General features: G+C 37.4%; 1 protein-coding gene across 1 annotated transcript; it reads right to left on the bottom strand.

Moving 5' to 3' along the window:
- Positions 1 to 5,929: 5,929 nt before the first annotated feature.
- Positions 5,930 to 9,777, bottom strand: LOC132161745 (cytochrome P450 81Q32-like). The gene is made up of 2 exons (XM_059571926.2): positions 8,884 to 9,777; positions 5,930 to 6,556 (listed from the first exon to the last, which is right to left on the bottom strand). The coding sequence occupies exons 1-2, from the start codon at positions 9,775 to 9,777 to the stop codon at positions 5,930 to 5,932; spliced, it is 1,521 nt and encodes a 506-aa protein (XP_059427909.2).
- Positions 9,778 to 23,329: the final 13,552 nt, after the last annotated feature.

Genomic DNA, 23,329 nt, shown 5'->3' with positions numbered 1-23,329 from the left:
ATTTCTACCTTTTGAGCTCACACACCTATAGTACACCTAGCCACACTAGATTTCAGCCCTCTTGAACCAAGCCTATACTCCTTACTATATACTCAGCCACACCAGATCCTAACCCTTAAAAACAAGCTTATATCCCCTATCATACACTCGACCACACCAGATTAATTCTCGCACCAGGCTCACAGAACCTACCCTACACCCAACCACACCGGATTATATCCCAAAAAAAAAAAAAAAAAATGGCCGTACCTCCTACCACTCTCCCAAACACCAAAGATATTACCCAACCTATCCCTACTATTCTTGATGGCTCCAATTACCCGGCTTGGTCTCAAAATATGAGTAGGTGGCTCAAAGGACATTGTCTTTGGGAGTATGTTTCTGGTGAAGAACCTAAGCCTCTTGCTGGAAAAGTGGAACCTGCTGCAGCTTTCTCAACCCGCCTTCGTACATGGAAAAGTATCCATTACAGGATCATTTCTTGGTTCTCCAACACTTGTGTTGTCTCCATCAGCATGACATTTGGCAATCTTGACAATGCCAAAGATGTCTGGGATATGTTAGCTCAGCGCTACAGCACTACTGATCTTGCTCAGCGGTTTCAAATTGTGACCAAGCTTCATCACATGCGCCAGGAACCAGGTCAGAGTATTACTGATTTTTATTCACAAATGACTTGTCTTTGGAATCAATTATCATTATGTGAGCCAAAGTGGAGGGATAAGGTTGATGCCTCTGAGTACATCGCTTTTCGCGATAGCATGCGCCTAGCTGAGTTTCTTGCGGCAATTCGAGATGAGTTTGAGCATACTCGAGCTTCTCTTCTTCACCGCTCACCACTGCCATCTTTGGAGAGTGCTCTTAGTGAACTTGTTTCAGAAGAGACTCGATTCTCTACTATGAAGTTACACACCTCTGAGATGGTTATGGCTACTGCATCTCGCAATGCGCGTGCTCCCACTTCTATTCCTGCCGGGTCTTCCTCATCCAATCGGAACATCTAGTGCCACTATTGTCAGAAGTTTGGCCATAGATATAGTGAATGCAGGAAAAGACTTTCTCGTGGGAATCATCGAGCTCCTAGTCATAAGGCTGCTGCGGTCACTTATACTGATACATCAGATATGTCTTACACCGATATTGCACCCCAACCCAGTACTCTTTCTCCTGCAGAAATCGAAGCTCTCATTCATCAGGTTTTATCTAAGTCCAATCTTAATACCGCCATGTCCACCACACCAGGTAATTCCTCTTGGTATATTGATTCTGCTTGTTGTAATCACATGACACCGAATTCTTCCATATTTTCTGCAAAATCTGTGTTACCTAGGCCTACCACCATTTACACTGCTAATGGTTCCCATCTTGCTGTCAGTCACATCAGGTTTGTTTCAACTCATCAACTATCTATGTCTGATACATACTTAGTGCCTAATCTCTCGTTAAATCTTTTATCTGTTGGCCAACTTTGTGAACTTGGCTTAGAACTACATTTTTCTAACCGAGGTTGTGATGTGCAGGATCCACAGACGGGACAGCTAATTGGGACCGCCCGTAAGATTGGACGTCTGTTTGAGCTTTCATCACTCCATCTTCCTCCTGCTGTATCAGCTGCCACTCCATCTCGGTCTCCCTCTACCACCCTCAGTTTATGGCACTCTCGTTTAGGGCATGCATCTATTTCTCGTATTCGTTCTTTAGCTACAAGTGGTCAATTAGGGTCTGTTGAGTCTGAGTCATTTGATTGTGTTGCATGTCAACTTGGAAAACAAAGTGCTTTACCTTTTAATAATAGTGCATCTGTTTCTTCTGCTCCTTTTGATTTGGTGCATTCTGATGTATGGGGCCCTGCGCCTATTCCCACCATGGGTGGATCTCGCTATTTTGTCATTTTTGTGGATGATTTTTCTCGATACACATGGCTTTATCTTTTACAAAATCGATCTAAACTTCCGAATTTACTCTGAATTTCAACGGATGATTCAAACCCAATTTTCTCGCAACATAAAAATTTTTCGTTCTGATAATGCTATGGAATATCGTGAATCTACCTTCCTTACTACCCTCAAACAAAATGGCACTCTTCCCCATCGCTCATGCCCAAATACTTCTCAACAAAATGGTCGTGCTGAACGTAAACACAGGCACATCTTAGACACTGTTAGGGCTTTGCTCCTATCTGCTTCTATCCCTGAACACTTTTGGGGAGAAGCCGCTCTTACCATTGTTTATACCATTAATAGGATCCCGTCTCCCACTACCTTAAATAGGTCCCCCTATGAACTTTTGTATGGATCTCCTCCTAATTACCAATCTCTCCGCCTCTTTGGTTGTGTCTGTTTCGTGCTACTTCCATCCCATGAACGAACAAAATTAGAACCTCGTTCTCGTCTATGTTGTTTTCTTGGGTATGGCATTGAACACAAAGGCTATCGTTGTTATGATCCTATTTCCAAACGGCTCTGCATCTCGCGGCACGTCACTTTTTGGGAACATAGGCTATTTAGTGATATGGAGTCTTTTCCTACTCGTCCCTCTAGTTCTTCTCCTATCTTCACTAATGTCTCACTTGATTTGCTCCCCGACATTACTGATCTTGATGCAGGGATGACAAGCTCTTCAGACGACATTCCGACGGTCGACCCCAATGACACTGCCCTGCCTGTTGATCCATCTACTCTTGAGCCCGCTCCCTCTATCCCTCGTCGTTCTACTCGGGTAACATCTCTTCCTTCCCATCTTCATGATTATCACTGTTATTCTGCTCTTGCTACTCTCCATGAACCTCACTCCTTCCGTGAGGCTCATGCTAACCCTCTTTGGCAGAATGCTATGTCTAAAGAACTTAATGCCCTTTCCAAAACCCATACTTGGGACTTAGTTGATTTACCTTTAGGCAAAACTGCGGTAGGGTGCAAGTGGGTTTACAAGATTAAGACAAAATCTGATGGGTCTATTGAGCGATACAAGGCACGTCTTGTGGCAAAGGGGTTCAATCAGGAGTATGGTATTGATTATGAGGAGACTTTTGCACTAGTGGTTCGCCTTACTTCTGTTCGATCACTCCTTGCTGTGGCTTCTGTGCGTCATTGGGATCTTTTTCAAATGGATGTGAAAAACGCATTTCTCAATGGTGATCTTAGTGAAGAAGTTTATATGCAGCCTCCTCCTGGGTACGATCATCCGCCACACAAGGTTTGCCGACTTCACCGGGCGTTGTACGGTTTGAAACAGGCTCCATGGGCTTTGTTTGCCAAATTCAGCTCCACTATTGCGCAGATTGGGTTTGTTTCTAGCCCCTATGACTCTGCTCTTTTTATCCGGCGATCTGATGCTGGTCTCATTCTTCTCTTACTATATGTTGATGATATGATTATTACTGGAGATGATACTGTTGGTATTCGTAATCTTCAACAGTTTTTGAGCCAACAATTTGAGATGAAGGATTTGGGTTTTCTCAGCTACTTTCTTGGATTGGAAGTGTCTTCTGATCCAAAAGGTTACTATCTCTCTCAAGCCAAGTATGCTTCAGATCTCCTCTCACGAGCTGGCCTTACTGATTGCAAAATTGTTGATAGCCCTCTAGAGACAAATGTCAAACTCCGTGCCACTGATGGTGAGCTACTTTCTGATGCCACTCTCTATCGACAGTTAGTTGGCAGTCTCATCTATCTTACTGTGACACGACCAGATCTTGCCTATGCAGTCCACCTTGTTAGTCAGTTTATGACAGCACCACGCTCGGTTCATTATGCGGCTGTTCTTCGCATCCTTCGCTATGTGAAGGGCACCTTGTTTCATGGTTTGCATTTCTCTTCTCACTCATCATTAGACTTATATGTATATTCAGATGCTGATTGGGCAGGTGATCCCACTGATCGTCGTTCCACCACGGGTTATTGTTTCTTACTTGGTGATTCTCTCATCTCTTGGCGTAGTAAGAAACAATCAGTTGTTGCACGCTCTAGCACCGAAGCTGAGTATCGTGCTCTTGCCGACACCACTTCCGAGCTTCTCTGGCTTCGTTGGCTTTTACATGACATGGGTGTTTCTCAGACCTCTAGTTCTCTTATCTTTTGTGACAATCGAAGTGCGATTCAAATTGCGCATAATGATGTATTTCATGAACGTACTAAACACATTGAGATCGACTGTCATTTTGTGCGCCATCATCTTTTGCAGGGGACCCTCCGTCTCTGTCCCATTGCTTCCGCTGATCAGTTGGCCGATGTGTTCACCAAAGCACATCCACCTGGACGGTTCCGTGATCTTGTTTCCAAACTCAAGTTGGCATCTACATTACCACCTTGAGTTTGAGGGGGGATGTTAGAATATAATCAGAATATATTCTGATTATATTCTGATAATCACCATAATTGCTGACAATCACCATAATTGCTGATTTGATATATTTTTCCTGTATATACATTGATATTATTCTGTAATATTGTACATTAATTCCTTGATTGTAATTCCTATTTTATCTGGCCTTATTCAACTATAAATAGGCCTCATTGTATACAGTTCTAAACACACAGAAACACAATATTTAGTTTATCCCTATATTCTCTAGTATTCTATATTTTATTTTAACAGTTGCCATGAGCAACGACGTGCGATTTTGTCTTCCTTTTTTTTTTTTTTTTTTCTTAAACGTTAATGGCAGTCTTTTTTAAAACGTTAAGGTCTTTCTCAAACTGAACCACGCGTGGGATTGGGGGGATTTTAGAAAGTTTCCCAACTAAAACAGCACGTGCCTCGCACATGATTAAATTTTGGGAAAATGCACTTTAGCCTCTAAAGTTTTACCCATTTGCAATTTTGTATTAAATGTTTAAAAATTAGCAATGTATTACAATAAAGTATCAAAAATTTGGAATGTGACCCATCTATCAATAATTTATGTTTTTTCTAATGCAAATTATTGAAAAGAACTAATTACCCTTATATTTGAAAATAAAATAAAATAAAATAAAAAATTTTTAAAAAAAAGAATGAAAAAAAAAGCAAAAAAATATTGGGGGTGGCCAAGCGACCCCATGGCCAAAGGGGGCTACGACAACCTTTTTTTTTTTTTTTTTTTTGGTGTTTTTCATTGGGGATATTTTTGGAATTATGTCAAATAAATATGGGGCAATTTTGGAAAGTAGACACAAAAAAAATGCACGTGCGCTATACTTGGAAATTTTTAGTCAAATTAGACAAAAATGGGTAATGGATGGGTCATATTGCAAATTTTTGATACTTTGTTGGGGTACATTGCCAATTTTAAAACATTTAAGGGCAAATTGCAAATGAGGTGAAATTTTAAGGGGGTAAAGTGCATTTTCCACTTAAATTTTTGTTAGAAAAAATGAATGTGGCTAACTGATGGGCTACATTGACAAAATTTGAAACTTTGATGGGTGCATTGTAAATTGAGTGAAACTTTAGGGGGACAGTGTAATTTTCCTTGGCTTCCTTTTTTTTTTTTTTTTTTTTTTTTTTTTTTTTTGGAGCAGAACATTGTGCTGTACTATTATGAATTGGCTGTTTAATTCTATGGAGGAGCGGATGAATACCATGTTTTATGTACCATGCAACAGTCTCTTCACTTTGGTCAGCCTTGACCAAAAGATATGCCTCATACAAAAAATGACCAGTGGCGGAAAGTGATTGGAGACTTTTGTCGGAGGTCCGGCAAAGGCCTGATGGTGATCCAGCAATTTCAAAATGAGAAACTTAAACTCAGATAATGATTTGTGAAATTTTGAAATAGAAACAATTTTCCAAAACTACACACTTTTTTTTTTTTTGTCAAACTTTCAATTTCAAAATTCCCTAAATGCTATTCTTTTTCAATCCATACAAAAACCTTGGAGACACAAATTATCATCAAGTAGAAGCGAAGCAAAGAGAAAAAGATCAAAACTCTAGGACATCACATTGTTCAAACATGATCTACAGACTCGGAAAGAAGGTTATTTATAATGGGGCACGCCTTACACATGGCCTCTAGTGCCACCGCTTTGGGCATGGTAATCCCATTACCTTCAACCATGTCAACTTCTTTCTTGCCAACCCTTTCCCACTCAAAGCATTGAATCAATGACCCCAAAGCCAACCCCACTGTTTGTTGGGCGAGCCTTGCCCCTGGACATGCCCTCCTCCCCAACCCAAATGGCATCAATTTGTGCGCCTCAGTTTCACCGTACTCAAATCTCTCAGGCTTAAAGCTAGTTGCGTCATCCCACACCCTTGGGTCTCTGTGTATGGCCCATGCATTCACCAATAACATCGTGTTACGTGGTATATTGTATCCTCCAATGGTGCAATCAGTGGAGGACATGTGGGGTAATAGCATTGGGGCCGCCGGATACAATCGAAGGGTCTCTGAAACTATGTTTTGAAGGTAGCTTAGTTTAGACGTATCTGGCTCATCCATCAAATTCTCTTCCCCTATTTGACTGTCCAACTCATCTCTAGCCTTCTTCAACACATGAGGATGGTTGAGCAGATTGGACATCGCCCACTCTAAAGTCACTGCTGAAGTGTCCGTCCCGGCAAATAGCATGACCTGCTCAGTATACATTAGTACAAAGGCTAAATAAGAAAAATGGATTGATTATTGGTAGTATAGCAACTATAAATGACCAAGATTTAATAACAAGGTCATTGCTGACACGCTATGTGCTTCTATATATAGATGCCCTTATCACCATCCATTAAATAAAAATAGGCTCATACTAGAGATAGGTTCATTCACGTGCCAGATATTGTCACTTGAACAATAATGCTATTCAAATGATATTATTCACTACATAAGGTGTTGTTTGAACAGTAAACACAATTCAAACGACACCATATATTCAAGCCCTAGAAGGAAAAAGGTATCGTTTGAACAGTAACACTATTCAAACGACACTATTAATTACAAAAGGTTTGTTCAAACGACTAAGTACTTTTTGAAAATTAGGCGCTCGAAATTGGGGCTTATAAGCTAAACACCACACACTAAAAAACACTACAATTTCTCTCTCTCTCTCACCCACACATTAAAATCTTAATTTTTTTTTTTTTTTTGTAAAAAAAAAAAACAAAAACAAAATTAAGGGGTTGGGGTTGGCCAGCGAGCCACCCTAGGGTAGATCTGGGGTGGCCCAATAAACCACCCCCAAGGTGGGATGGCGTGACGCACACTATTCAAGCATCACCTTCCAAAAGGTGACGCTTGGCCCCAAAAAACACAATTTAATGTCGTTTGTATAGTAAAACGACACAATATTTAGAGTCTTTTACAAAGGGTCACCATTCAAACGCCACTAAATGAATAGTGACTTTTTTTGGGCATTAAGAGTCCTTATTCACATGTCACTAAATTGCTATTTTTTTTTTTTTTTGTAGTGGTTTCTTATTGAGGCAGGTTACAGAGCATTCTCTTAACCATATTTCTGAAGAAATTCATGGGCCTAACTCATCTCCTAAAATTAGTTCGATAAAAGAGGGTTGTCTATTCCTTATAAACATACCCAAGATTTTGTCCACAGGCGTGGCAAGGACTAAAAAAAATACTGGCTTGCACGTGGGGGAGGGTGTTGAGGAATGATCTCACATTGCTTGTGGATAAGATCTTAGGCATATTTATAAGAAATGGACAACCCTCTCTTATTGAACCGGTTTTATGAAATGAGCTAGGCCCCACGAATTTTTTCATGGTATCAAAGCCTACCAAAGGACGAATGTAGCCCACACTACTTACTCCGTGACAAGGACAAGCAAAAATGCTAGCCTGCACGTGAGGGAGGATGTTGAGGAATAATCCCACATTGCATGTAGATAAGATCTTGGGCATATTTATAATGAATGAGCAACCCTCTCTTCTAGAATCGGTTTTATGAGATGAGTTAGGCCCATGAATTTCTTCATAGCATCAGAGCCTACTACAAGAGAAATGAGGCCCACACTTCTTACCATGTGACAAGGACCAGGAAAAATGCTGGCCAACACGTGAGAGAGGGTGTTGAGGAATGATCCCACATTACTTGAGGATAAGATCTTGGGCATGTTTATAAGGAATTGACAACCCTCTCTTATTGAACCGGTTTTATGAGATGAGTTAAGCCCACAAATTTCTTCATGGTATTAGAGCCTACCACAAGACAAATGGGGCCCACACTTCTTCCCCCGTAACAAGGACCAGGAAAAATACTGGCCTACACGTGAGGGAGGGTGTTGAAGAATAATCACACATTGCATGTGAACAAGATCTTGGGCATATTTATAAAGAATGGGCAACCCTCTCTTATAGCACCGGTTTTATGACATGAGTTAGGCCCATAAATTTCTTCATGGTATCAGAGCATGAAGAAATTTGTGGTATCAGAGCCTACCACAGGACGAATGGAGCCCACACTACTTATCCCATGACAAGGACTAGGGAAAATACTGGCCCGTACGTGAGAGAGGGTGTTGAGGAATGATTCCACATTGTTTGTGAACAAGATCTTGAGCATATTTATAAGAAATGGATAACCCTCTCTTATTGAACCGGTTTTATGAGATGAGTTATTAGGCCCACGAATTTCTTCAATTTCAAGTATCTCTTTCTGCAAATTTAATAGATTTACCATTAGATTTGTGGACTCATGTAAGTGCCACACAAATTCAATGATAAATTTATTTATTTACTATTTGATGATGGTTGAAAGATTGTTGAGAAAATTAGTTTTATCATTTTTCTTTTCCATTAGCCATTCCGATGATGAGCATTATCTATTTTTACCTCCTTATCCATTTTCAGATAGTAATTTAATTTCCTACTTAAGTTTATTTACCTTTTCGGTGATAATTTAATTTCCTATTTGGATATTTTCTGGAAAGACATATGCACGTGCTAGAGCTTACCAAAATAAGGCCTTTGATAATCTGATCCGTATAGTAATCGGGCTGTGATTTCTGCAACGAAAGCAAATGGTTTATCATAGTGTTTCCCTCCTCGTTACCCTTCTTCTCGTCAATAAGAGCTTGCAAGAAGGCATCGGTCTTCTTGGCAAGCCCCATCAACCTCTTCTCTAAACCCCCATAATCAACCCATCGCAAAATGGGCAAGAAATCTTGAGGATTCGACGCCCCTCCTGAGGCTACAATCTCTACAATTGTCTTCCTAAATTGTCTCGCTTCTTCCTCGTTCTTCACCTCCTCCCCGTACCCGAAGTACCGCTTCCCTGCCACCATTCTCATTATGATGTTAAAGGTGAGCTCCGAGAACATTGATTTTAGCTCCACCTTGGTGAAATCTTTGGACGAGTTGCGTCCCAGTTTGCGCAGCAAGCGCTTGATCTCGTCCCTTCGGATGCCCAAGAACATGTTGAGGCGGGTGGCTGAGAAGATCTCAAGCGCGCCGATGCGACGGAGGTTGCGCCAGAGGTCGCCGTAGGGGGCTCCTACCATGGTGGTCATGTTGTAGCCGACAATCTTGGCCACGAGGGAGGGAGGACGGTTGGCTAGGACGACGTCGTTCTTGGTGAAGCATTCCTCAACTGCGGATGGGGATGATACGATAATCACCAGGCGGGAGCCGAATTGGAGAGAGAAAATCTGGCCGTATTTTTGCGAGAGGCTGTGGAAAGTCCGGTGGAGGGGTTTTTTAAGGAGATGGAGATGACCCAGAATTGGGAGAGAAGGTGGGCTGGGAGGGAGGTGTTTGGGTGTTGTTGTTTGAAGGTGGATGATGAGCTTGAAAGCAACAGCGACGAGGAGAAGAAAGAGGGATGAGTAGAACAACACCATGGCTTCCATGTCTGCTTCTTTGTGATATTTGATGAAGACGATCGACCATACGAGCAAAACTGATTTGGCATGTTTTATATGTATCACGTGATCAGACAATGAGGCCTTCTCAAAACCTCACACGTCAGTGAGCGCGTACGCATTTGTTTTTTCATCAGTATATAGACTAGAGAAAGGCAAATGCTAAATGTTCAATTTTTTTCTCCACATAAGTCTAATTTTTATCTTTTTTTTAAAAAAAAATAAAAAAATAAAAAATAAAAAAAATGTTTGAAGCAACCCTATTTATTTTTTGTTTTTCTTTTATTTGGTATCTTTTTAAAAATAAAAAATTATATTTTTCTTCATAATAATGTCATTTAAAAAAAAAAAAAAAAAGGTAAAAGTTTGCCTTTAAAAAGTTGAGTTTGTATCATGCCCTCCTAAAGAAATGTTCAACAAATACCCATTCTCCACTCCCAATGTTGGTGTCAGGGAGTGAAGTGGCGTGATTGTAGGCATGTCTTTTTCTGCATTAAAAAACGCAAACCCAAAATTTTCTTTCTTCCTCCTAACTTTAGTATGGGACTGAGTTTGCCTTTGACGGCATTATTTGGTAAATGAGTTGGTTTCTTTGTTACTATTTATCATCATTTTTTTAAAAAATTAATATCAAAATATTCTAATTTTTTCATTTTTTATATCATATCATTTACTTTTTATTATTATTCAAATAAAAAAACACTACGAAACAAAATTTTTTTACTTTTTCATAACACTTTTTTATTTTTTTATACTAAACATTCTTACTTTTTTTTTTTCACATCAATCTACATCAATTACGGTTTCTAGGTCAAACCATTTACCAAACACCACCTATCTTCTTTCATCATTTTCTTTCTTTTCTTTTCATTATGCAGAACTCTTCTTCTTTCTTCAACTCCTTAAGATCCAATACAGAAAAAGAATTTTTTCTTGACATGCGTTTTCTGACGTGTTAGGTGGTCTGGCACGTCAGAAAATTTTCCTGACAGAGCATTTTTGACGTGTGTCAGACGTTAAAATTTTAGGTGTCAGAAACGAAAAATTTCTGACATGTCATTAGTAACACGTCATAAATTGTTGACGTGTCAAAATTGGCACGTTAGGAAAATTTTCTGACGTGTCAAAATTGACACGTCAGTAATTTAAAAATTATTAAAAAAATAATAATTTTTCTTTTTTTAAATTTTTTTGGAATTTTTTTTTCAATTAAAAAATTTATTAATTTAAATTATTTTTCAATTAAAATAATATATATTTTTTAATTCTTTTCACCACCGTTTTCTCCCAACTCTCTCCCTGATCTCTTCTTTTCTCCATTTTCGTTAATTCTCCGGCTAGCTCTCCCTCTCTTCTTTTCTCCATTTTCTCACTCTCTCTCTCTCTCTCTCTCTTCTTTCCTTCATTTTCAAAAACCCAAACCCAAAAATTCTTTAAAAAATTAAAAACCCAAATCAAAAAATCAATCTGAAAAATAAAAAACTCAAACGTCAAATCCAACAAATCTTCAAAAACCCAAAAAATCTTCTTATCTTCTCTTTTTTTTTTTTTTTTTTTTTTTTTTTTTCCTTCTGCTTCTCTTCTTTTTCTCTTCTCCTTTTTTTCTTCTTCTTCTTCTTCTTCTTCTTCTTCTTCTGCTGCTTCTCTTCTTTTTTTCTTCTCCTTTTTCCTTTTCTTCTTCCCTCTTGAGGGAGCTAGCCGGCTGCATGTGCAGATAGAAGAGGGAGATTGAAAGAGGAGATCTATAGCTGAGTCTAGGGAAATAAAAGAAAAGGGAAAGAAGTTGAATATATAAAAGAATAAAGGGAAAGAAGAATAAAGAATAAAGAATAAAGGGAATAAAGATTAATAAAAGAATAAATTAAGGGAAAGAAAAGGGAAAAGGAGGGAAAAAGAGGGGAAAAGTTAAAACTCCGCTCATTTTTTTTTAGTGGCATGCCAACATTTAACACGTCAGAAATTTCTGACGTCTGTAAATAGCACGTCAAAAATTTCTGACGTGCTATTTTCACGCGTCAGAAAATTTTAGACATGTTAAAATAGCATGTCAGAAATTTTTTGACATGTGAAGATGGCACGTCAGAAATTTCATTTAATGTTTCTTTGTTTTATTTGCAAATAAATAGTGTTTTTGCATGAAAACAAAAAAAAAAAAAAAAACAAAAAAAAAAAAAGAAGAAAGAAGAAAGAAATAGAGTAAAAAACAGATTTTTTTTTTTTTTAATTTCTATATTACTGCATGGAGAATAATAAATCAAAGAAATCCGGATCGGAGAAGGCCAAGAGCAGCAACAGAGTTATTTAATAAAGATCTAGAAAGATGTTGAGTCTCATTTTCATTTTAAAATCCTTCCTAATAAAAAAACAAAAATTAGATGAAATATATATAATATAAATAAACCTGATATAAAAAAATAAATAAATAAAAATAAAAATGTTTATTGACGTGTCATTTTGACACATCAAGAACTTATTGACGTGTCAAAGTGACATGTCACTTTGACACGTCAAGAAATTTTGACGTGTCTAATTTTATCACGTCAATAAATATTTAAATATTAAGTTATTTAAATAAAATTTTTAAAAATTAAATTAAATTTCAATTTCCTAACGTGTCAAATATTGACACGTCAGAAAATCCTAACGTGTTGAATGTAACATGTTAATAAATATTGACGTGGCACATTCAACACGTCAAAAATAAAAATTGTTGACGTGACACTTTTGGCACGTCAATAATTACTGACGTGGCAAAATTTGGTTACTGTTTGCCTCGTTAGAAACCATCCGGTTTTTTGTAGTGAGAAATCCCATCTTTCATGATCTACTTTTTTCTAGGAAAAACTCCCATACTTTTCTTTGTAGAAGAAGAAAACTTCAAGATGGATGTATAGGCAGAAATGGATTGGGGTACATTTTTATGGGATTATAGATATATATATTATTGTGCAAATTTATTTAACTCGCAAGTGCACGAATCTATTGTTGTTTAATGTTTTGCAAGTGCGAGGTTAAACCCACAGGGAATTGTGTTTTTTAAAGAGCAATTTATATCTAAACTAATTAAGTCATAATCTAGTTCCAAAAGGGTTTTAATTTTGGTTTTAAAAATTAAAAGATAAACATAAACTAATTAAAATAAACTACGAGATAAAATACTAAGGTTTGAGAATTCACATTCACCGAATCATAACAACATACTTCCATGTTTATCAATATTAATCTGAAGTTCTCACAATTAAAATCCTAGATATGTCTTACTATGCTTCAAACAATTAATCAAAACTATCCCATGTATCCATTCATTGCACAAATCACAAGAGGAATCCAATATCAATTAAATCATTAGATGTATTCGTAAATCACAAAAGATATCCAATATCTTAATTGAAACACCAAATGTATCCGTAGAACAAATCACAAGGGATATCCAATTATTTAGGCAAATAAAATCAAGCAATCAATTATGTGAAATTATATTAAATCATCAAGTATATCCTTGAATCACAAAAGATCAGATAAATAAAGACTTACATGAAAGCATTGATGATCTTCATTGGTGAGGCTTCATCCTCAACCTTAGTTGAGAATTAGCTCCACATAAAAATAAAACCTAAACTTAAAAAAAAAAAAAAAAAAAAAAAAAAAACCAAATTAAAAGAAAAGCTGTGGATTACATTCTGTCTCCAAAATTGTATCCCAAAACTAGTATCTGAAATTCCATATCTTTTCTTGAATGCAAAGAAGTCTATTTATAGGCTTAGGGAAGTCCTAGAAACCCTATTAAACCTAGATAATTCAGAGGTTTGTCTCTCAGTCAAAATAGAAGTCTAAAATCGGAATAAGATTCGTCCAGATTTGTGTCCTTTTTATTAAGAGGTGATTTTGGCATAGTAACCATCCGAATTAGGTATTTCACAATGAACTATATTATTTTGAGTTAGCTTTCCAATGCCGCTTGAATCACTTCAATCCAATATTTGAGCAGAAAGTTATGGTTAAAATACTAAGACGTATGCAGAATCTGAATTTGAATCCAATCCAAAATTTTATTCAATCTGAACTTTAATCCAATCTGATCTTTAATCCGATTTAACCTTTTCTTGGATTTGGTTAGACTTAATCACATCAGCTAGGTCTTCTCAAAGTATGCTTTCTTCCAAACTTTACATTTTTCCCTTTAAAGCTGTAGTTTTTCTTTAATGACCTACAAAACATTAAAAACACAAAACTAACACAAAATATTAAATAACGACACAACTAAAGGATTAACTAATGTAAATAAAAGGGTTCAAAAATGGAATATTTGGCATTTATCATATATATAGGGCCCACTCAATATATTTTGGAGTCTTAGGCGAAACTTTTAAGTGGAGCTTTATTTTTAATATTTAAATATTAATTAAATAATATTTATTTTATTATTATTATTATATTTTTATTTAAAATAATTCTTCTCACTTTTTACCTTTTGGGGTGCAAAACTATGATTAAGTTTTTATATTCGAGATTTTCTAACATCCTCGTTTCAATTGATAATATGGCTAATCCATTTAATCTCTCTCGTAACAATATTGTTGATCTTAGGTACGATTTTATCAATTTTAATATTGAAAAACTTCTTTCTACAGAAACAACTGTAACAAGTTTTGTCAATAAAATTCTATAAGCGACACATGCATTTAGAAAAAGAATCAAGTATTTTTATATAATTTAACATGTCAATTGGAGCACTTTCTTCTATATATTTGTAAAATTTCTTTTAAAACTTTTAATAATGAAAATATTTGATTATGAAAGAAAAATGGAAACTTATAAATAGAGGAGTTTGTAATTGAATATAGTATTTTAGAAACTTTCCATCTTCTAGCATTTATTTATTTGTTTTTCCCATTTGATTTTAGGGTTGAATGTTTGATTATGATTTGATTCTCTTATTTATTGTTATGGATTTTTTAAGCTTTATTTGTTTCGGAATGTTGGAGAATCAAATGATATTAATGCATTTTAAAAAAAAATTAAGTAGGGGGCCTTAATTTTTTTTTTTAGAAAACTTGGGATTCTTATTCAAAAAATCTTAATGAAAATTACATTCATGGAGATGGAATAGATTCCACTCTCCCTTTTTTTTTTTTTTTTTTGAATAAAATTTAGATTCTCATTAAAATCAATCACTAGATGGGGCAATTTGCTCCATCAAAAAACATCACTAATACAGTCGGGAATTAAAGAATTTCATAACCAAAGACATCAGTTGTTGCCAACTTGGCCAACCTATGAGCTGCCATGTCAAACTGTTTCACATGAACACACTTCCAGTGTGAAAAAGACTGGTTACTATTTTTGGTTCCAACACTCCCCTTTTTGTAAAGCTCCTTGCTGCTCGCACCTTACCGTTGTGGTCCTGCACAATTACTCCCACACCCATACGGCCTGCATCATTTTGGAAAGCCACATCCCAATTTGCCTTGAACCACTCCACAGGTGGAGGAGTCCATTTCACCTCTGTGTCTGCCGGTGCTGCCGTAGGGACGGGAATCCCAATCCGTTGTGTCTGTAGGTACTCCTCCCTTGACTTTTCCATCTCCTCTAGTAACTGGTTCGAATGGGTGATACTCCCTCCATGAAACACAATATTCCTTAGAAACCAGATTTTACATGCCAAACAAACAAAGGAAGTAAAATCCTCTGCCCCACTTTTCTGAAGGATACTCTCTGCCACTTGCATGAAGCCTGGTCCCAAGGAGGAACATTTCTGGAAAATGTGTTTGCTAGCTCCCTAGACGTCCTCTGTAGCTGGGCACTCTCATAGCGCATGATACACCTTTTCTGCAGCTCTGCCACAAATAGGATAGTATGGTTCCTTAACAATCTTCCTCCTTAGAAGATTATCCTTCGTCGGAAGAAGATTGTGGCAAGCTCTCCACATAAAATTCTTTTCCGCATTTTGGAGGGGTAATTTCCATAAAATTCTCTAGATTTCACTATCCCCTACCTGGGTGGACCCTTTCAGTTGGCTATTATGTTCCACTTCCTTTACAAGATGATACGTACTTTTCACCAAAAAAAATACCCATTGCCATGCATCGCCAAATCTGCCTATACGGCTGGTTGGTAGAGCTGATCGGGATAGTATTAATAGCATTTTGCTCTTCCTTAGTGAACAAGGTTGCCAGCAGTTCTTGTTTCCACCATTCGCTATGAGTATCAATGAGCTCCCCCACCTTAGCGTCACTTGTCAAAATCCTGGGGAAAGAATGGGCCGTATTTGTGGAAGACTTGGAAATCCATTTGTCCCCCCATATTCGAACATTCTGACCATTGCCAATCCGCCAGTAAAGTCCCTCTTTGACAATGTTTAGCGCACCATGGATGTTGCGCCATGCAATTGCAGCATTGCCATCAATTTGCTTGTGGAGGACACTTTGGGGCCAAGAGAACAGTTCTTAAGATATTACAATCTAGTTTTTATTGGCCTAATGTGTTTAAGGATGCCTTTTTGTTTTACAGCTCTTGTGATAGATGCCAGAGGACAGGTAACATCTCATCCAGAAATCAGATGCCATTGCAAAATATTCAAGTGATAGAGCTCTTTGATGTATGGGGTATTGACTTCATAGGTCCATTTCTTAACTCATATGGTTATTTATATATTCTTGTGGGTGTGGATTATGTGTCTAAATGGGTTGAGGCTATCCCCTCAAAGACTAATGATCACAAAGTGGTTGTGAAGTTTTTGCAGGAAAACATTTTTGTTAGGTTTAGGACGCCAAGGGTAATAATCAGTGATGGAGGTAGCCATTTCAACAATTATATCTTTGCTTCTTTGATAAAGAAATATGGGATCACACATAAGGTTGGCACTCCATACCATCCTCAAACTAGTGGTCAAGTGGAGATAAGCAACAGAGAGATCAAAAGCATCCTAGAAAGGACAGTGAATCCCAGTAGGAAGGATTGGTCTCTGCGCTTGAATGATGCACTATGGGCTTTTAGGACTGCATACAAGACACCTATCGGTATGTCCCCATATTGGTTGGTCTTTGGGAAAGCATGTCATCTACCAGTGGAGTTGGAGCACAGAGCGTATTGGGCCATCAAGAAGTTCAACTTTGACATGAAACAAGCTGGTGACAAGAGAAAGCTGTAGCTAAATGAACTTGAGGAATTAAGACGTGATGCATATGAGAATGCCAAGCTCTACAAGGAAAGAACCAAGATTTATCATGATAAGCAACTAGTCAAGAAGGAGTTTCATGTAGGAGAGAAAGTGTTAATCTATAATTCAAGGTTAAGACTCTTCCCTGGTAAACTTAAGTCTAGATGGTTTGGTCCTTGTGTGGTCACCAAGGTATTCCTCATGGAGCTTTGGAGGTTTATAGTCCAGAAAAAAATCAGACATTCAAGGTGAATGGATACATAGTTAAGCCATATCTTGAAGTGAAATTGGTACCAAGAGACGAAGATTTGACACTCCAGTCTATCCAAGATGCAGAATAGTAGTACTAAAGCAGAACCACAATCTGGCTGAAGACGTTAAACTTAGTGCTCATGGGAGGCATCCCACAATTTATCTTGTTATTTGTTTTTTAGTTTATTTTTATGCTTATCTTTAGTTACTTTTTGTTTCTATTTTATTTGTTTGAGTGTTTTGTTTTGCACGGACAAGTGTGCTTCAGTTCAAGTTTGAGGTGTGCTATGTGCCATGCTTTTCCAGACGGTTCACCTATCTCCCGAGTAAATTCTTTTCATGTTATAGACACATTGGGGACAATGTGTAATTTCAGTTTAGGGGTATAGGAAACACATTTACACACACTTTGTTCCAGTTTTATTTTGTGATTTAAAAAAAAAAAAAAAAAAATGCCATGTTTGTCTTAAAATTTTGGTTGATCTCAAAAATTGTGATTTGATTTCATTGGTGGGCTTAAAATTTTGAATACATGAACTAATGATAGAGTTTTTCAGTTTGGTTACTGGCTTAGGACAGTTAAGAATTCACATGTTTGATCTGATCTTACACAAGCACATTAGCACATAATTTGTGGGGTATGACATGAAAGTCTGATGTGTATGTTTCTATGTCTTGGGTGAAACTGAATGATCTATTAAATGGATACTTTGGCATATATATATGTGATAAAAAAAAATAAAAAAAATGATCATTGATAAGCTTTTTACTAAGTAACTGGACCTCTTGTCTCAAAGCATTGAGTGTTCACGTCAAAAGGTGAAGAATTTTGATTTGGTTAATGTCATGGTTAGTTTGGTTCTGTAGCCTTTTTGACTCGAGTTAGTAAGTCCTTAGAGGTGTTTTACACCAAATGCCCTAAAACCATCTAGTTTGGGAGTCATTGACTTAACACTCGCTACATGGGTCAATTAGAAAACTTAAGGGAACCAAACATTGCACAGCCTGACCAAGAAGAAAGAAGAAAAAAAGATAAAAAAATAAAAAATAAAAAATAATAAAAAAAAAAGTTATGCCATACTCATTCATTCTAATGGAGATTTCAGTGAACTTTAAGACATTGCACATTGAAATAATTGGAAGCTTCATATTTGTGTGCTAGTTCACTTTACACTATTTCGAACTTGTAATGCCTTAGCCTATTTTTGGTAAGTGATTAGACTTTAAAATTTCAATTCATTGTGAAGATGGAGTTTATTTTTTTTTTTTTAAGCTTGTTAATGAATGAAAATCATGGTTTTGGGTGACACTTGAATTTTGGATAACATGACTTTTGCATAATGTTTATGGGTAACATTCCTGGAAAACCCTCACAAGACTTCACTCGTCGTTTAGGGAATGCCTAGAGTTTTAAAAGGCTTGTTGCATATGCTAAATGCAATCGTACATCCCATGAAAGATGGATTTATCTTTTTGTTTTTTGTTTTTCATTTTATTTTTAGTTATGTATTGCTAAGGGACTAGCATTATGTAAGTTTGGGGTGTATTAAGTGCCAAAATATTCATATTTTAGCCCTTAACTTACATTTGTTAATTCCTTAGTTTTGTTAGTTTATGCTCTTTTAGTTATTTTATGTGCTTTCTGTGTTTTTGTAGGCATTTGGAAGAAAATAAAGTATTTCTGGAAGTCTCAGGCTTAGAGGACAAAATTAGGAAAAAGCAGGAAAATTTGAGTCAAGCAAAAGGTTTTGATAGTGCGATCGACCGCACTACCAGAGAAGTCCAAGCCAAAACGAGCAAGGCGCACGCTAGTGTGCACAAGAAGCAGCCTTGATCGCACTTGCGATCGAGCGCTCAACAAATACGATCGATTGCATACCTGCAATCAAGCGCACACGGGTTGCGATCAAGCGCACCCATGCATGAAGAGCAAGTCAGCAGCACCCTATTCCGGAAAGTCCTCATTTTCAACCCTTCAAAACCCTAGGCGACTTAGAACATAAAAGCTACGATTTTTAGGATTTCTAGAGTGTTCCTAAGGCCTATAAGTAGACCCTTAAGCTTTTAAAATAGACAAACAATTTCAAGGAGAAGAATTAGAGCTCTTCTAGTTCAAGTTTTCGAGTTTATTCTTTTCCTCTTTATTTTATTTTATGAAGATGTTTAATATCAAACTCATGTGTAACTAAACTACTTAGTAGGGCTAGATTGAAGCCCTAATTATGTTTATTTAATATTTCAATATTGGCGCCTTTATGATAATCATATTGTAATGCTTAACTTGATTAATTCATGTTTTATTGAATTCCTCATATGTGTTTGCCTGATCAACATATGCATGTGGTATAGATTAGTTCATTAAATCAATTTGGATGATCGAGTCTTGGGTTTAATAGAGTAACAAAAGAATTTTTCACGGGTTCTTGGGTTAATCAACATGAAAAACCGGGAGTATACACCCATGCCCTAGGTTCCGTGTGTTTGTCGATTTCCATAGATTCATGTTTTCTTAAAGAACAACTTAGTATATACCTATGCTAAATCCTCTAAGAAAGAAAAGAGTTAGAGTATACACCCATGCCTAACTCGTTGCTTAGGAAAATCTATAGCTTAAGGAGTAGACACCCATGCCTTTAGGTTGGCAAACATAAGGTGTTCATAATATGATTAAAGCATTGGCACATTTTTATATTGTTTGAGCATGATTAGTGGTGGATATCAAAGCCCTACCTTTATCTTTATTAACTCACAAATCAATCTTTGTTTTGTTTTACTTACAGAATTTTTTTTAAGCAAAATTTACGGCAATCCTCGTGTGAATGATCTCATACTTGCACCATATACTACTATATTGATCTTGTGCACTTGCGAGTTACACATACAATTATTTGCCTATTAATTTAGGTAGATATTTACACATCATCTTTTACATTGTGTCAATTGATATTTTTAGTTTTTCATTATTTTCCGTAGTAATTTTAGTGTTTTTATTTTTTATTGTCTGTTTTTCTTTACTTAGATACAATATTGTTCAAAAAAAAAAAAAATTGACATTCTATTTCTGCAAACGAGGGCACCTTACATGAGCTCGAGCGCATCACCACCATACCCGCACATGTCTGCACGAGTGCGATCAAGCGCACTCAGGCAGAGAGTCACGTGACCGATTTTTAGGTCACCTTCCCCCATTCCTCTCTCAATTTTTCCCTGCGCCGAAGAACACTCCCCAACCCCTTTTCACTCACTGCACACTACAAGCTTGCCTCCACTGGCCTTCTCTCGCCACCACCACACCTCCACGTCGCTGTTCACCCTCCAGCCGCCACTCACTGCCACACATCACTCACAACCCATTCCCCCATCACCCATCTCACCCCAACCCCCATTCTTACCCATTCCCATTTTTCCCCAAATTTTTGTTGGTAGAGAAATCTATGGGTGTTTCCCCACGCACAGATTGCTTCTATGGTTGGTTTATCTATTTTTGCAGGGAGTTGGGCCATTTTTGCAGTGGTTTTGTAGTTCTAGCTCGTGATACCGCACACCAGGTGTTCAACGAAATTCTTGAACCAAGCTGCACAATGCCTAAAGCTCGAGCTTCATCCTCTTGGGTCTCTGACACTCAAGCCACTCCCTCCTGACCCACTTTCGAGCAGAGGGAGCTTCTTTTTTAGATGACCTTTGCAATTCGAGAAGACTTCCAACACCTTGAAGCTACTAGCCGGGTGGTTGAAGAATTCAAACGTCGTGGGTTGGAGAGAATGTTCAAGCCCGTTACCTCCATTGTATACAAGAAATTGATCACAGAGTTCTATGAGCATCTTTCTTTCGACTGCACCAGGCTGGGTATCATGTCCCCAACAGTTCAAGGCAAGGATATTGAGGTGACTTCAGCTGACATTGCCACTGCTCTAAAGTGCAATGATGAGTACCCTCCAGAAGAAGCACTGTTTGAGGCACAACCTCCCAGGTTCTACGTTGCAGATACAATTGCGGACATGTGTGGAGGGCAGTTTACGGACAAGCATAACAATGTTGGCAGCCGAGCCAAGATGCCTCCACAACTCTGGCTTGTAGACTCTGTTTTGCATCACAATGCCTTTCCCTTAGGACACAAAACTCAAAGGCGAGTTCTATTCCTCCAAACACTTTACGCCTTTCATAAAGGTTTTTGGTGTTCTATTCCTGTGATTATTTGGAGCCAAATTCACAAGTTCTGGAGTGGGGTGCATTTAGGGGGAGTTGAGAATACCAACTCATGGGGGTTGCCCTTTGCATATTTACTCACTCACATACTTCGAAAAAAGGGCATAAAGGGCACCTCAGAAGATGAACCAGTCACCAAGACCTCGCGGTTTGGCATAAGACAATGGAATCAAAGTTGTTTACACATGCCAAGGGCACCTCAAACACCAGCAGCCGAGGCGGAAGAGTTTGAGGAAGAGCCTATGGAAGAAGATGAACATGTAGCTGAGCAAGAAGCGGAAGAAGAGGAGGAGACTATCACTATTGGCGTTGCACAATATCGTTCCATCAATGAAGAGATGGCCGCACTCCGGTCTGAGCTGGCAGATCAAAGACTGGAGGCCCGGGAGGAGAAATTCCTAACAGACCAAAGATTAGCAAACCTAGAAGTAATGATGCGGTCCATTCTAAACCGATTGCCACCACCTTCAGAAGCATCTTCTTCAGGACAACAATGAGAGGAGGACAACAGTCTGGCTGAAGACGTTAAACTTAGCGCTTATGGGTGGCACCCCCACAGTTTATCTTATTATTTTTCTATTTGTTTTTCAGTTTATTCTTATGTTTATCTTTAATTTCTTTTTGGTTCCTTTTTAGTTGTTTGAGTGTTTTACTTTTCAGGAACGAGGGTGCGTACGTTCCAGTTTGGGGGTGTGCTACGAGCCATGCTATTCCAGAAAGTTTTGTCCATCTCCCTGGTAAGATCTTTCAATGTTTTAAACACATTGGGGACAATGTGTAATTTAAGTTTGGGGGTATGGGAGACACATTTAGACACACCTGGTCCTAATATATATATATATTTGCATGTTCATGTTTGTCTTAAATTTTGGTTGATCTGAAAGAATTGTGATTTGATTTCATTGGTGAGCTTAAAATTTTAAATACATGATCTGATGATAGAGTTTTTCTGTTTGGTTACTTGCTTTAGGCAGTTGAGAATTCACATGTTTGATCTGATCTTACACAAGCACATTAGGACATAATTTGTGGGGTATGACATGAAAGTCTGATGTGTGTTTCTATGTCTTGAGTGAAACTAGATGATTGATTAGATAGATACTTTGGCATATATATATATATATATATATATATATATATATATATATATATATATATATATATATATATATATAGATATATAAAGAAAAAAAATGATCATTGATAAGCTATTCACTAAGTAGCTGGGCCTCTTGCCTCAAAGCATTGAGTGTTCATGTCAAAAAGTGAAGAATTTTGATTTGATTAATGTCATGGTTAGTTGGTTTCGTAGCTTTTTTGACTCGAGTTAGTAAATCCTTAGGGGTGTTTTACACCTAATGCCATAAAACCACCTGGTTTGGGAGTCATTGACTTAACACTCACTACATGGGTCAATTAGAAAGCTTAAGGGAACCAAACATTGCATAGCCTAACCAAAAAGAAAAAAGAAGAAAAAGAAAGTTATGCCATAGTTATTCACTCTGATGGGGATTTTAGTGAACTTTGAAATATTGAGACATTGCACATTGGAAATAAGTGGAAGCTTCATATTTGTGTGCTAGTTCACTTTACACTGTTTCGAACTTGTGATACTTTAGCCTGTCTTTTGTAAGTGATTAGACTTTAAAATTCTAATTCATTATGAAGATGGAGTTTATCTTTTTAAGCTTGCTAATGAATGAAAATCATGGTTTTGAGCGACACATGAGTTTTGGATAACATGAACTTGTGCATAATGTTTGTGGATAACATTCTTGGAAAACCCTCACGAGACTTCACTCGTCCTCTAGGGAATTCCTAGGGGTTTAAAAGGCTTGTTGCATATGCTAAATGCAATCGTACATCCCACGGAAGATGGATTTATCTTTTTGTTTTATGTTTTTCATTTTGTTTTTTGTTTCA

This window comes from Corylus avellana, chromosome 10, assembly GCF_965113065.1.
Source record: "Corylus avellana chromosome 10, dhCorAvel1.hap1.2, whole genome shotgun sequence".
Taxonomy (NCBI): domain Eukaryota; kingdom Viridiplantae; phylum Streptophyta; class Magnoliopsida; order Fagales; family Betulaceae; genus Corylus; species Corylus avellana.
This window is presented reverse-complemented; position numbering and strand designations above follow the sequence as displayed.

Coding starts and splice junctions, on each gene's coding strand:
- LOC132161745 (XM_059571926.2), bottom strand. CDS start 9,777: ATGGAAGCCATGGTGTTGTTCTACTCATCCCTCTTTCTTCTCCTCGTC. Junction 6,557..8,883: donor TTATCAAAGGCCTTATTTTG/GTAAGCTCTAGC, acceptor TATACTGAGCAG/GTCATGCTATTTGCCGGGAC.